The sequence below is a fragment of the Sus scrofa genome, chromosome 2 (genome assembly GCF_000003025.6).
Source record: "Sus scrofa isolate TJ Tabasco breed Duroc chromosome 2, Sscrofa11.1, whole genome shotgun sequence".
NCBI lineage: Eukaryota > Metazoa > Chordata > Mammalia > Artiodactyla > Suidae > Sus > Sus scrofa.
Window position 1 is genome coordinate 4,300,169 of NC_010444.4, and position 12,866 is coordinate 4,313,034.

The 12,866-nt window shown below is 44.9% G+C and overlaps 1 protein-coding gene across 1 annotated transcript in view; it reads left to right on the forward strand.

The window, feature by feature from the left end:
• Nucleotides 1-12,866, forward strand: part of TESMIN (testis expressed metallothionein like protein) — a 44,116-nt gene that overhangs the window by 3,314 nt on the left and 27,936 nt on the right. The window contains 4 exon segments of the mRNA XM_003122426.6: nt 2,928-3,086; nt 5,954-6,074; nt 8,143-8,216; nt 11,966-12,057. Coding sequence (XP_003122474.2) covers nt 2,928-3,086; nt 5,954-6,074; nt 8,143-8,216; nt 11,966-12,057 — 446 coding nt within the window.

Sequence of the window (12,866 nt, forward strand, 5' to 3'; positions counted from 1 at the left end):
GTTGGTCCTGGCACAGCTCCCTTCCTGTACCATGTGGTCTCTGGGCATTCACCAGAGCAGGAAGCAAACTAGCTCAAGTTAAAATAGTAAAATTCTCTCTCTTTTTTTTCTCCTTTTTACAGCTCACCCACAGCATATGGAAATTCCCAGGCTAGGGGTCGAATTGGAGCTGTAGCTGCCAGCCTACACCACCGCCACAGCAACACCATATCCGAGCCGCATCTGTGACCTACACCACAGCTCATGGCAACGCCGGATCCTTAATCCACTGATCGAGACCAGGGATCGAACCTGCGTCCTTATGAATGCTAGTCAGATTCGTTTCCGTTGACCCACAATGGGAACTCCTAATGTAATCTCCAATTTTAACAAAACAAAGGAGAGACTATTTGGATGACATTGCTTTGGGTTTTTTTCCCAACTTTTACTGACTTATTTCTAATTTATTAATAAAATGAAAAAGATTTAGATGGACATGTTTACCATTTAAAAAGAATGGAATTATTTTTCAGTAAGTATTCGGGGTGAGTTGCTAATCTACTTTTTCTAGAAATTCTTTCCTACATACTGACCTTTGTTTATTCTGTAAAAGTGGGATTTTACTGTAGTATGCTCAGATACAAGTTGCATGGGACTGAGGAATTGATATATTTATGTTTACTGTATAAGTATTTGTTAATTACAGGGATCTAAGTTAAACCTTAACTTTGATGATGTGTACGTGGCAAATTCCCCAAATCAGAAAGCAGAAGAAAATTGAAAATTTTCTGTATTTCTATAAATGTGAAATATCTAAAAGTTTTAACTTGAAATGTAGCTAAACTTTCTTCTGTCTTTTAAAGATTTGCATCTAGATGCTAGTCTGCTGTGTTAAGGAATTTGTTGGTCCATGATAATTATTATTTTTTGGGGTCCCAATTTTAAGTTAGACAACCTCCAAGTCTGAGTTAACACTCACACTTTGAAAGATAATTATCTGTGCTGTGATTTTATATGAAGTCTTCAGAATGTTACCTTAGAATCACTGTCTCCTTTGAAGGTCTTTATATCTTGCCTCCTGGCCTTTGAGGACGCTCGCCTGTATTCTCTGAGAGTCTGGGCAGGTGGAGGTCAAGGAGGGGAGAGACAGTGTAAAGTGTGGGTTGACTGCTGTCTCCCCATCCTCTTCACATTATCAAATTTTATTTATGTATGTATTTATTTTTTAGGGCCGTACCCGCAGCATATGGAGATTCCCAGGCTAGGGGTCTAATCGGAGTTGTAGCCGCCGGCCTACACCATAGCCACAGCAATGCCAGATCCGAGCTGCGTCTTCAACCTACAGCATAGCTCACGGCAAGGCCGGATCCTTAACCCACTGAGTGAGGCTGGGGATCGAACCCACAACCTCATGGTTCCTACTCAGATTTGCTTCCGCTGCGCCATGACGGGAACTCCCATTATCAAGTTTTAAATGATTTTAAAAGACTTAGATCTGATTGTAGTTTTTTTAACCATCAGTCTTTTTAGTTTTTTAATTCCATTGATTTTCAGTAATATTGTTGGTGTTTCTCCATATTTTTGGTAATTTTGCTGGTGTATCACTGGGTTGTTGCAGAGGATAATTTAAAAACAAAGTTGTCAGGGAACTCCCATGGTGGCTCAGCAGAAACGAACCTGACTAGTAACCATGAGGACACAGGTTCAATTCCTGTCCTCGCTCAGTGGGTTAAGGATCCAGCATTGCCATGGCTGTGGCTGTGGTGTAAGCCAGCGGCTACAGCTCCAATTTAACCCCTAGCCTGGGAAACTCACCTTAAAAAAAAAAAAAAAAAAAAAAAAAAAAGGATCAGTTATTCCCTACCCTCACTGTTTCATTTAATTCCTGTCCTACTATTTAATAATAAAGATTACTATAAATACATTGTAAGTTACAATATAAATATTACTAAAACATCAGCAAGGATGTCAGGCTTCTTGAGGAAAGAGCGAAAGAATCAGCCAGAACATCTAATGCAACCTAAAGAGCATGCTCTAAGACCAGTGATAAAGGAGTGACATTTCAGGCAATTTTAAGGAAGCTTCCACAAGGCAGCCAGCTCCTTTAGAGTAGGGGGCTGTGGAGCAGTTTGAAGGACAGCTGATAAACTCAGAATCCTCTCAAATTACTTATAGCATGTTTTTGAAACAGCAAGAGGGCCACATCAAAATCACCTCTCCACACCCTGTGGGCAGATAGTCCTGGTCCTCAAGGTTCTCGGTCCCCAGCGAGGCTGGTCAGATGACCTGTCCCCCCGTCTTGTTGCCCCATAGGGAGAATAATACTGAGAAGAGAGGCATTAGGGTAAGCATGCTCTTTCCTTTAAAACTCTAACAAGGAGTTCCTGTTGTGGTTCAGTGGTTAACGAACCCGACCAGTAACCATGAGGTTTCGGGTTCGATCCCTGGCCTCGTTCAGCAGGTTAAGGACCTGGCATTTCTGTGAGCCGTGGTGTAGGTTGCAGACAAGGCTCAGATCCCACATTACTGTGGCTGTGGTGTAGGCCAGTGGCTATAGCTCCGACTGGACCCCTAGCTTGGGAACCTCCATATGCTGTGGGTATGGCCCTATAAAGACAAAAACAAAACAAAACAAAAAAAAAAACTGTAGCAAGAAGTTCCCATTGTGGTGCAGCAGTAACAAACCCAACTTGCATCCATAAGGATGTGGGTTCAATCCCTGGCCTCAGCCAGTGGGTTAAGGATCCGGCGTTGCTGTGGCTGTGGTGCAGGCCCACAACTGCAGCTCCAATTTGACCCCTAGCCTGGGAACTTCCATATGCCACATATGCAGCCCTAAAAAGGAAAAAAAAATTTTTAATCAACTTGTACAAAGAATTTTCTGCATTATGCAACTGCAAAATACAGTGTCCACAATGTGATTTCTCAAATAACGTTTCCTTTTTTAGGTTGAAATAAAGGAAGCAGGTGCTGCTATTACAAGCAACAATCTGGAAGAAGCAACTTTTCAGAACCCTCTTGCCCAGGAGTCCTGTTCCAAGTTCCCATCATCACAAGAAGCAGAGGATGCCTCTGTCTGTTCTCATAAGAAAGACTCTAACCCAATGGTAATTATGCCAAAGAAAATATGTCTGACTAACAGTATGTTAAATGTGTAACCCTTATCATTACTAAGTCAACAGTAGTAGTTATTCCAGTCATTGTTTTTCATTGTGTTTACTTGTTGAATCAGCATTTTTGGTTGTCTTATGTATCAAGAGGGATGTAATTACAGCCTTTCTAATGTTTGTTTCACATCAAAGATTCTCATTTCTACTTGGTTTAACAAATCAAAGATTAGGACATTGCTATATCCCTTATGGAGAGAAGCCGTAAGTCACATCAGTCAGTGCAGACCTGGTGTTGGCCTACTGATGGGGCAGCCAGCTGAGCTGTGTGGTTTGGCATGTTGGTGGGAGGGTGAAGCTGCAGTTCTGTGGCTACCAGGCAGAGGCTGTTTTCTTGCCTGGCTGCCTCCAAATCCCTAGTACCAAGTAACATTCTTGTAAGATAGGTTACCTATAAGATAAGTAATCAGAAACCTGGTTTCTGTGATATTTTTGCATGTTTGTAATTTCCTTGACTCCTCCTGTCAACTCTGTAGGGTAAACATTATCTTTACATTTTATGGATGAGAAAACAGAGCTGTTAGTCTGCTTGTACGTGGTGCATCAAGGATTCCAGATCCGATATGCTGAGGACTGGGAAGGGGAAGCCAGGGAATCCAACCCCAAACATTCTTTTAGCAAAGAGCCCAAAGACCTGGAGTTCCCATCATGGTAAAGTGGAAATGAATCTGACTGGGAACCATAAGGTTGTGGGTTCGATCCCTGGCCTCCCTCAGCGGGTTAAGGATCCGGTGTTGCTGTGAGCTGTGGTGTAGGTCAAAGACGCAGCTCAGATCCCGAGTCACTGTGACCATGGCATAGGCCAGCAGCTGTAGCTCTGATTTGACCCCTAGCTTGGGAACCTCCATATCCCACAGGTACAGCCCTAAAAAGCAAAAAAAAAAAAAAAGGCAGGGGGAGTTCCTGTCATGGCTCAGTGGTTAATGAACCCAACTAGGATCCATAAGGACACAGGTTTCATCCCTGGCCCTGCTCAGTGGGTAAAGGAACTGGCGTTGCTGTGAGCTGTGGTGTAGGTCACAGACATGGCTCAGATCTGGCATTGCTGTGCCTGTGGCGTAGGCCATCAGCTACAGCTCTGATTGGACTCCTAGCCTGGGAACTTCCATATGCAGAGGGTACAGTCCTAAAGAGAAAAGAAAAAAAAAAAAAAAGTGTCCCAAGAACCAACAGTTGCTTTTCCCCCAGCAGCTCTTTATTCCAAGACACATACTTTAACTAGAAAATACTAGAAAATGAGCTGTCATGAGCTTTGGCTTGGCTGTCACATGCACCAGTACTTGTCTCTGCCTATGGTTCTCCTCAAGCCTGTGGGTTCTGAGCCAGAACGTTTCCAGGACACCTGGACCAGGTGAGCAGGATGAGAACGTCTCCAATTACAGCAGACCCCTGAGTAATATTAGAACGCTCGCAGGAGGGAGCAGGACAGAGCCAAGTATGATGCAATAGGCAGAGGCCTGGAGACTCCGCTCTGAGCCTTTCCCCCAATTTGTACATCTGTGTGTGTATGGCTATAATTCACCCTTAAATACCAATAAAATTCCAATCAGGATGATCTGAAATTTGACGAGCATCTCAATAACATAGGCTCTATGTTTGTTATTTTGGTAACATTGATACTTTGTGCTTATTTGGGTTTTCCTGTTGAAGAAACCCAAAGGCAACCTAGAAGCACACACCACAGCTTCTCCAGGTATTTGTGCTTTTACCATCAGAAGTAGAAGCTATGTGCAGGCAGAAAGAGTGGCTTCTCTTACCTTGGTGTTCATGCTAAGTTGCCTTGGACAGGAATGCACAGTGAGGGCTCTGTCTTGCTTAGCTCACCGGTGTGACTGACTGACAGGCTCACCTGGCTCACTGAGGATTTATTTATGGTTGCAATCCACCTACGAGATCTTTGTGTGTATCAGTCATAGAAAGATTGACATGGCTTCTTAGAATTTTCCAGTTCTCGGATTAACTTTTTAAAACTGTACTTATAGGGAATGAAATAAATGTATATTTATAAACCACCCTTACTGTTAAACAGTAACATGTGCCGTGGCAGGAAGGTACAACCATCATAAAATTAAAGATTAGGGAGTTCCTGTCGTGGCTCAGTGGTTAACGAACCCAGTTAGTATCCATGAGGATGCAGGTTTGACCCCTGGCCTCGCTCAGTGGGCTAAGGATCCGGTGTTGCTATGAGCTGTGGTGTAGGTCACAGACGTGGCTACGTTGTTGTGGCTGTGACGTAGGCCAGCAGCTGTAGCTCTGATTCGACCCCTACCCAGGGAACCTCTATATGCCGTGGATTCGGCCCTAAAAAGACCAAAAAAAAAAAAAAAAAAAAAAAAGATTATTCTAAGTATTTGGCCAACTACAGAGATGGAGCCGGGGAGAAAAGCCCTTCGTATCATTAACTGGACATGAACGGGGCCGGGGTTGGGCGGATCAGCATACCCTCTCCACTCATGTAGACCGTGGAGTGTGTGGACAGGTGAAGGAAGCTCTGCTCGTGGTCACCTTTCCCTACTCTGAACCTCAGCGGTCAGACACCTACAGAGAAGGGCATGAGCAGGAGTTTCTCTCACCACCCTGAACACAACCCATTAGACATTTCTCCAGGGATTTTTTTTTGCCCTGTGGTTCCTCCAGAGAGCGTGTTATTGTAGAGTAAGAAGCAGAGGACAGATCTACAGTTTGCCATTTTCCGTTGAAACTTAAATTCTGGATTAAAGCTGTGTTCTCGGGTCTAAGTTTATGTAGGTTCATATTTACTGGGTATTTTTAAAAAAATGAAACCTGATCATTATTTTTTATTTTAGGTGATATGTCAGTTGAAAGGGGGTACACAAATGCTGTGTATAGACAATTCTGGCACAAGAGAACTAAAAGCACTTCATTTGGTTCCTCAGTATCCAGACCAAAATAATTATCTACAGTCAGGTACAAAGTAAATTAATAAAAAATATGTCATATATCATATGGAAGTTGGTAAGTGATTCTGTTTGGCTTTGTATACAGAGTAAATGTGCAGTAGGCAGTTAGGCAATCCCTACAGCCCATAGTAGTCAGCTAAGCACAGGAAAATAGTTCCACAGGTCAACTTCTGTATGCTGCGTTGACCGTCTCAATGCCCAGGTAGATACCCTGTGCTTCTGCTAGTTGCAGCGAGCTTTGTGATCCCAACAGGTGACGGCTCACACACACACACACACGTGTTTGTGGCTAGAGGTGCCTGGCTTGAAACATCAACTTCCCCAGACTGAGTGGAGGGCAGACTGTTCACATGTGGTCAAAACTGCATACATTTTAATGTAAATGTTTTCATGGAGTCGATGAGAACCGTCACTCTGCTTTAATCACTATAAGTTCTGAAATAACTCTATCAAATGCTAATCTATCTGCCATTCATTTACTCAGAAACTTCTCTAAACCAGTGACCAGTGCTTGATCATCATCAAAAGACTTGTGCACGATTAAAGACTAAATGACATAATTTTAGGACTGTGTTTACAAAAGTTAGACACTAATACTTGAAAACTGGGCATCTCTGTATCTATTATGTAAGCATGTTATTTTAAAGCTTGGGTTAACTGAATATTCAGTTATCAGATGATTCACTGACCTTGCCAATAATTTCAATCAATAATAAATCTAGATGTCATTTCAGTGGGCCTTTGGAGCCCAGGGCAAAAAGAAAGAATGTGACTCCTATTCTAGCATGATAGTCTCTCTCTCTCTCATTTCTTTTGAGGGGGGTGGATTTTAGGGCCATACCTGCAGCATTTGGAGATTCCCAGGCTAGGGTTGAATCAGAGCTGTAGCCACCAGCCTACACCACAGCCACAGCAATGCAGGAGCTAAGCCAAGTCTGCGACCTACACGACAGCTCATGGCAACACTGGATCCTTAATGCACTGAGTGAGGCCGGGATTGAACCCACATCCTCATGGATACTAGTGAGGTTCATTACCACTGAGCCACGATGGGAACTCCCCATGATAGTCTCTTTATCCAGGGACAGATAACGTGCCTTTAAGACATTTAGTTCCTTTTCCGTGATGCATGGCACCTCCAGAAGCCCTTTGCTGCACACCAGCCATGGATTTTCTGGCTCTATTCCCTCTGGGTCAGAGCTGCATCTGACCCCTACACAGGCAGAGAAAGGTTCTTTCCTAGTTCCCTTCCTTCTGGAACGCAGCAAGATCCTAATGCCTTGAAATCCACAGAAGAAGGGTTTACACAGTGCTCTCCACGTCCGTTTGTCATGTCAGCATAACCCCAGCCCCTAGCCCAGTCTCCTTCGTTTCACTGTACACATATTTAAAATCACCATAAAATAAATGCATTCTGTTACCAAAGCCTCTAGGTGACATCACTCGGTGAGTGCACAAGCCCGAAGCAGGAAATATGTCCAGCTGGTGGGTGATCAGGAGAATGGGACACGTTTCTCCTGCTGCTTTGACTTGCAAACACTGTTTCACTGGGCCCTTAGTGTCTCAGGAATATTGTTGACAGCATCCTTAGGCCAAAGAAATGCCTATAAGTTCCAGTCTTAAATAGTCTGGTCCCAATAGCCTAGCAAGTATTTACATACTATTAGGTTAGTGAACATTTGAAGAAAGAATACACATAAATTGAAAGTAGTTCACGTGGTGTCCTATAGATGATGCTGTGGGACATATCTGGTGCCTCTATGGTAGGTTGGCTACAGCACCCAAGGGCACCTTGGCACAGTTTGGGAACCTTGGCACTAACAACATTTTTTGGCATAGGACTATCCCTGAAAGCTCAAATTAAGTAGCATTCTGACAAAGAAAAAGGGTGTGATAAGTTAAAAAATTTCTGACCAGAAAGGCTTCATAGAAAACATAAATTGGATCAAGATAAGTGTGAGTGACTTCGCACATGTCCAACTCGTGATACGTTATCATTTTTGTATTTTCTTCCATGTGCAAGTGGAAGAGAAACAGTATAAGCTATCAATTAATTGTAATTATCTTCCTTACAGATGTCCCTAAACCCATGACTACTTTAGTAGGAAGATTTTTGCCAGTACCAGCAAAATTAAATCTCATTACACAAGTGAGTCATTGTTTTAATAAAAAAAAAGATACAATTGGGCATTATTGTTTCTTAAAATTTCGATTGCCAAAGTTGGAACTACTCAGAAAATATAATTTATGCTGTTTTACAATCAATAGTGAAAGGTTTACCAAGCATTCAGTGCCCTCTCCAATGTGTCAGACACTGGGAGTGACAGTGGGGGTCTAAGACCCCCTGCTCTGCCGACTCAGACACTGCCCGCACCTTCTCTACAGCCTCCAGACCGTGCTGCTGCCCCATGTGCTGAGCCTGGCCCTTTCGGTCCTGCCACCCGTCAGCATACGCCAGCCCCTCAGTCTAGACTCTCTCTCACCTCCTTCGGTATTAAGGAAACGCTCTTTAACATTTAAACTGTTTTTATGATGACACCATAATATGCATGGATTAAATATCGTCATTAGACAGATGTGCTCTTTTCCCTAAATCTTGATGTAAAATGTCACCTCCCCAGAAGAGCTTTCTGTGCCTCCCCAGTGTAGACAGCCAGTCACTGTCACAGCACTGTCACTGTCCTGTGTTCGCTGGTTGGTTGGTTTGCCTGCCTCCACCTGTGGGAATGCAACTCCATAGGAGCAGAGATCCTGCGATTCTTTTCATCTCTGTAGCCTGGGAAGCTGGCATGTAGAGGGCCTTCAAATGGGGCGCCCATCAACAGGGCGGCACTGGTCTGAGCACTTGGGTAACATCGGTGAGCTGACCCTAAGCGAACCCTCCCAAACAATCAAAACAGAGCATATGACGACCCTCCTGCAGCTTACGTTTTAGTGTGGGAGACCGAGGCAAACCTATGAGGTGAGCTGTATTGCATGCAGAGACGGGCCCTGGGAGATGGGGGCTCCGTGAGGAGGAAGGCAGGTTGCGGGTTTCAGCAGTGTGGTCACAGATGGCTTCACTGAGAGGGTGACACTTGAGCAAAGTCTTGAAAGAGCAGAGGGGCTGAGCCATGTGTCTACCACGTGGAAGGACCTTCCGGGGCCGGGGGTGGGGGTGAGGGGGAGCAGCACAGCACAGGTTGGGCCTGCTGTGGAGACGGCCAGGAGGCCAGTGGGGCTGGGATGGAGCGAGCAGGAAGAAGGGAGCAGGGCTGTGCTTTCACTCTGAAATGAGGCTGGCATGGAGGGGCGGGCAAGGGGAGAGCAGGCAAACCTACTGACGGAACAATCTGAAGAGAGACAGTGGTGCCTCTGACCAGGTGGTGGCAGTGGAGGCAACACATAGCTGCTCAGGGCGCTTTCAAGGTTGAGCCAACAGGGTGTGCTGAGGGGCTGGTTGTGGGATGCGAGAGAAAGGTGTCAGATGTCCCCAAGACTTTGAGCCTAAACAGGTGGTGAGGAGGAGTTTCCATGGAGAGAGGGGAGAGTGTGATTTTTGTGCAGGAGCTGAGGAGTTCCGCTGGAATATTGAAGTTGAGGTGTCTCTTGGACATCGGAGTGACGGTGCTGGGTAGGCGTCAGAAGTACAAGCCTGGGTTGAGAGGAGGGAGGGTGGGGCTGGAGGGATGCAGCTGCCAGCACAGAGATGGCATTTAAAGCCACGAGGCTAGAGGAGCTCCCCGAGGCAGTGGGGATAGGGGCACATATTTGCTGAGTGAGTAAAAGACAACGGCTCGAGTGATCCACTAGCCAGGAGGGGCCAAAGCATTAGTCAGGGCAGGAGGAAAGCATCACCTGTGCTGCTCTGAGTGCCTGGTCCAGGGTCTCCGTTGATGCCCCCACACCACCAGCCCTACTCCGGGCCCCCACACCACCAGCCTCCTTCCTCTCCCATCGGCTGCAGCCCCGACCAGAAAGGCGCTCGTTGGACTTGCCCTTCCGCTGCTAATGGCAGGCACTCACAGGCCCCTTTGGACCACAACCTCTTTTCTTTTTTTTTAAATCTGTAGAAAATCCTTCTTTTTTTAAGTTTAGGTAATTTTTATTTTTTCCCTTTCAGTTGATTTCACAACTCCTTGTCTTCCCACCTCCTCTGCACTGTTCTTTGGCTGTGTTTATGCTTGTCCTCATTTTGGCTCCCCTGACTTCTTGCTCAGTGTGGACATGGGTGGTTGTTTTAGCAATGCATTTGCTGCATCCCCAGAAGCCCCTGCTTCCTTGCCAGACCTTCATTCTGTACATTCTTCAGCATTTCACTACTCGGGGGTGGTGTGTGGACCAGGATCATGGACTCACCTGGAAGCTTGTTAGAAACCCAGGATCTGGAGCTCCACCCCAGATTCGCTGACCCAGAATCTGCATCTTAGCAAGGTGTGACAGGGACACACCAACTTGGAGTTTCTTTCTTCCATCCCGGCCAAGCATTGCCGAGGAAAGTCATAGATTCTAGTGTGGAGCTGCCCTAGATTTACTACCTAGGTAGCGCTTAAAAGACATCCCTCTTGCTCTGCTTTGCTTTGGGGCTAAATAAGCAAAGGAGGAAGAGAAATCATATCTGCTTTATACAGATGACCCTTCCAACCCAAGAACTATGAAATCATTTCTCCAAAAGAATGAGAAACTTTGGAGTGCCACCCGAAACGTCAGCCCAGCTATGAGGTGTCTTGGTGACTGTAAAAGAGCAGTTGCAGCAACTTATGTGAGAGGAGAGCAGGGCCCCCAGCTCTCAGCCAGACCCAAGATGATGGGTCCTGGAGGTGACTCCCCCTTGGGACTCGGAGCAAAGGAGTTGGACCCAAGGTGGTTTCCCCGTGTCTTCAGGCCCCATCAGGAGCAAGGTCACACAATTTTAAAAGAGGAGAGAAAAGGGGACGGAGAATAAAATGTGTTTTTCCAAGATTATAAAATAAAGCTTATTTTTAAATTTCAAGTTTTCAGGGGAGGAAGGGACAAGGATTGGATGTCTAACTATGATATATACAACTAGTCTCAAAACCCGAATTTATTCAATACTTTAAAGGTCTTAAAACTTCTGATAAGAACATTAGGTCATTACTGATTTCGCGACCCCTTCTTTTCCCTGTGAGCCATGCTAATGGATAATAAGGGAAAATGAGAGGAGTTCCCTGGTGGCAGTGGTTAAGGATTCAGCATCGTCACTGCTGTGGCTTGGGTTCGATCCTTGGCCTGGGAACTTCTGCATGTCTCGGGCATGGCAAAAAAAAAAAAAAAAAAAAAAAAAAAAGAAGGGAAAATGAGAACTGAGAAAGCAAAGGACATGAATAATGCAGAGATTATGACATCGCTTTTGAATTTGTTGAACTTGACCACAAAAATGTTTATGACTAGATGCAAAAGTAATGCTTGCCAGTGAGACCTCAAATGTCAAGATCTCTTGTGTTACACTAAAAATACAATAACCATAGATAACTAAAGGACATTTTTAGTTTATAGAAATTTGTATTTGAGTTTATTTTACAATTTGTATTTCATAAAAAATGAATGTCCATTGCAATATCACTGGCCAGCCAACTCTTGTGTGTCCTGCTGGCTAGTTTGTAGATGGCCTGGCTAAATCCATAACCATTTCCCACTTTGTCCACAATCAGGGAGCCCTCATCCAGGGCGTCCATCCTGTGGTCAGGCAGATCTGTGGGATGACTGGGGATGGTTCCTTCCACTGAAAGGCCTTGGCTGGAGCCTGCTCAGGTGTTAGTGATAATAAGACCTGGACGTTGTTATAAGGGGTTTGCGATATAAACCTCTGCAGAAAAACCTCTGTACCTGGGGGCTGGCTGGAATAAACTTTTGAAATGTACCCTAATTCAGAATATGCTTGCCTTTGACTTTATACAGCTTGATAACGGAGCCTTACCATCTGTAGTCAACGGGTCAGCTTTCCCCTCGGGATCAACTCTTCCAGGACCACCAAAAATAACTTTGGCTGGGTAAGGATTAAAAGCAATCAATTGTCACTTACTTTGTATAAGAGTTTAAGAAGCTCTTGGGTGCATTTGTGATTTTCTTCTTAGTTTTATGTTAGCTTTACCTGCAAAGCTTCACGACCTCTAAAAAAGGATTTTTACAACTAGCAGTGCACTTGCAATGTGGCTGAGTGTGTCTGGTTTGTGTTGCGGGGAAGGCTGATCGGTAACCTCCATTTGATTCCACTCTCAGTCCACCTCCAGTGTTTCAGAGGCTCGCTGCCGTTCATAGTTCTATCTTGAGTTCACATTGGTTTACACTCGGCTGGTCTGATTCTTTTTTGCTGTCATCAACATAAGTAATGGTGTGGCAGTCACTTAATGTCAACAGTGGTCTTTGTGTGCCTTTATGGCTGCCTCTGCTCACTGCCTTCCCTGTTCAGTGACAGGTGCTAAGGCCCACGGTCGCCAGGTGGACATGGCTGCCCTTATTGGGGGCCTTGTCTGGCGTTTTAGAGTCATCTATAATTGTAAATAATTAAACTAACCAAGCTGGTTGGAACTCTTTGTCAAGTTAACATTCTTATGTTAACGATGGGCGGGGCAGCCCTTTATTTTATTTATTTATGTATTTATGTATGTATTTATTTTGGCTGTGGTGTACAGTGGCTTAATATGGGGCCTCAGTTCCCAGACCAGGGATTGAACCCAGGCCACAGGGGTGAAAGCGCCGAATCCTAACCACTAGACTACCAGGGAACTCCCCATTGAGCTCTTTAGTTGGTTGTGGAGATCGGTCCCTTCCTGCCTCCAGAAGTCTGTGGGCACACAAT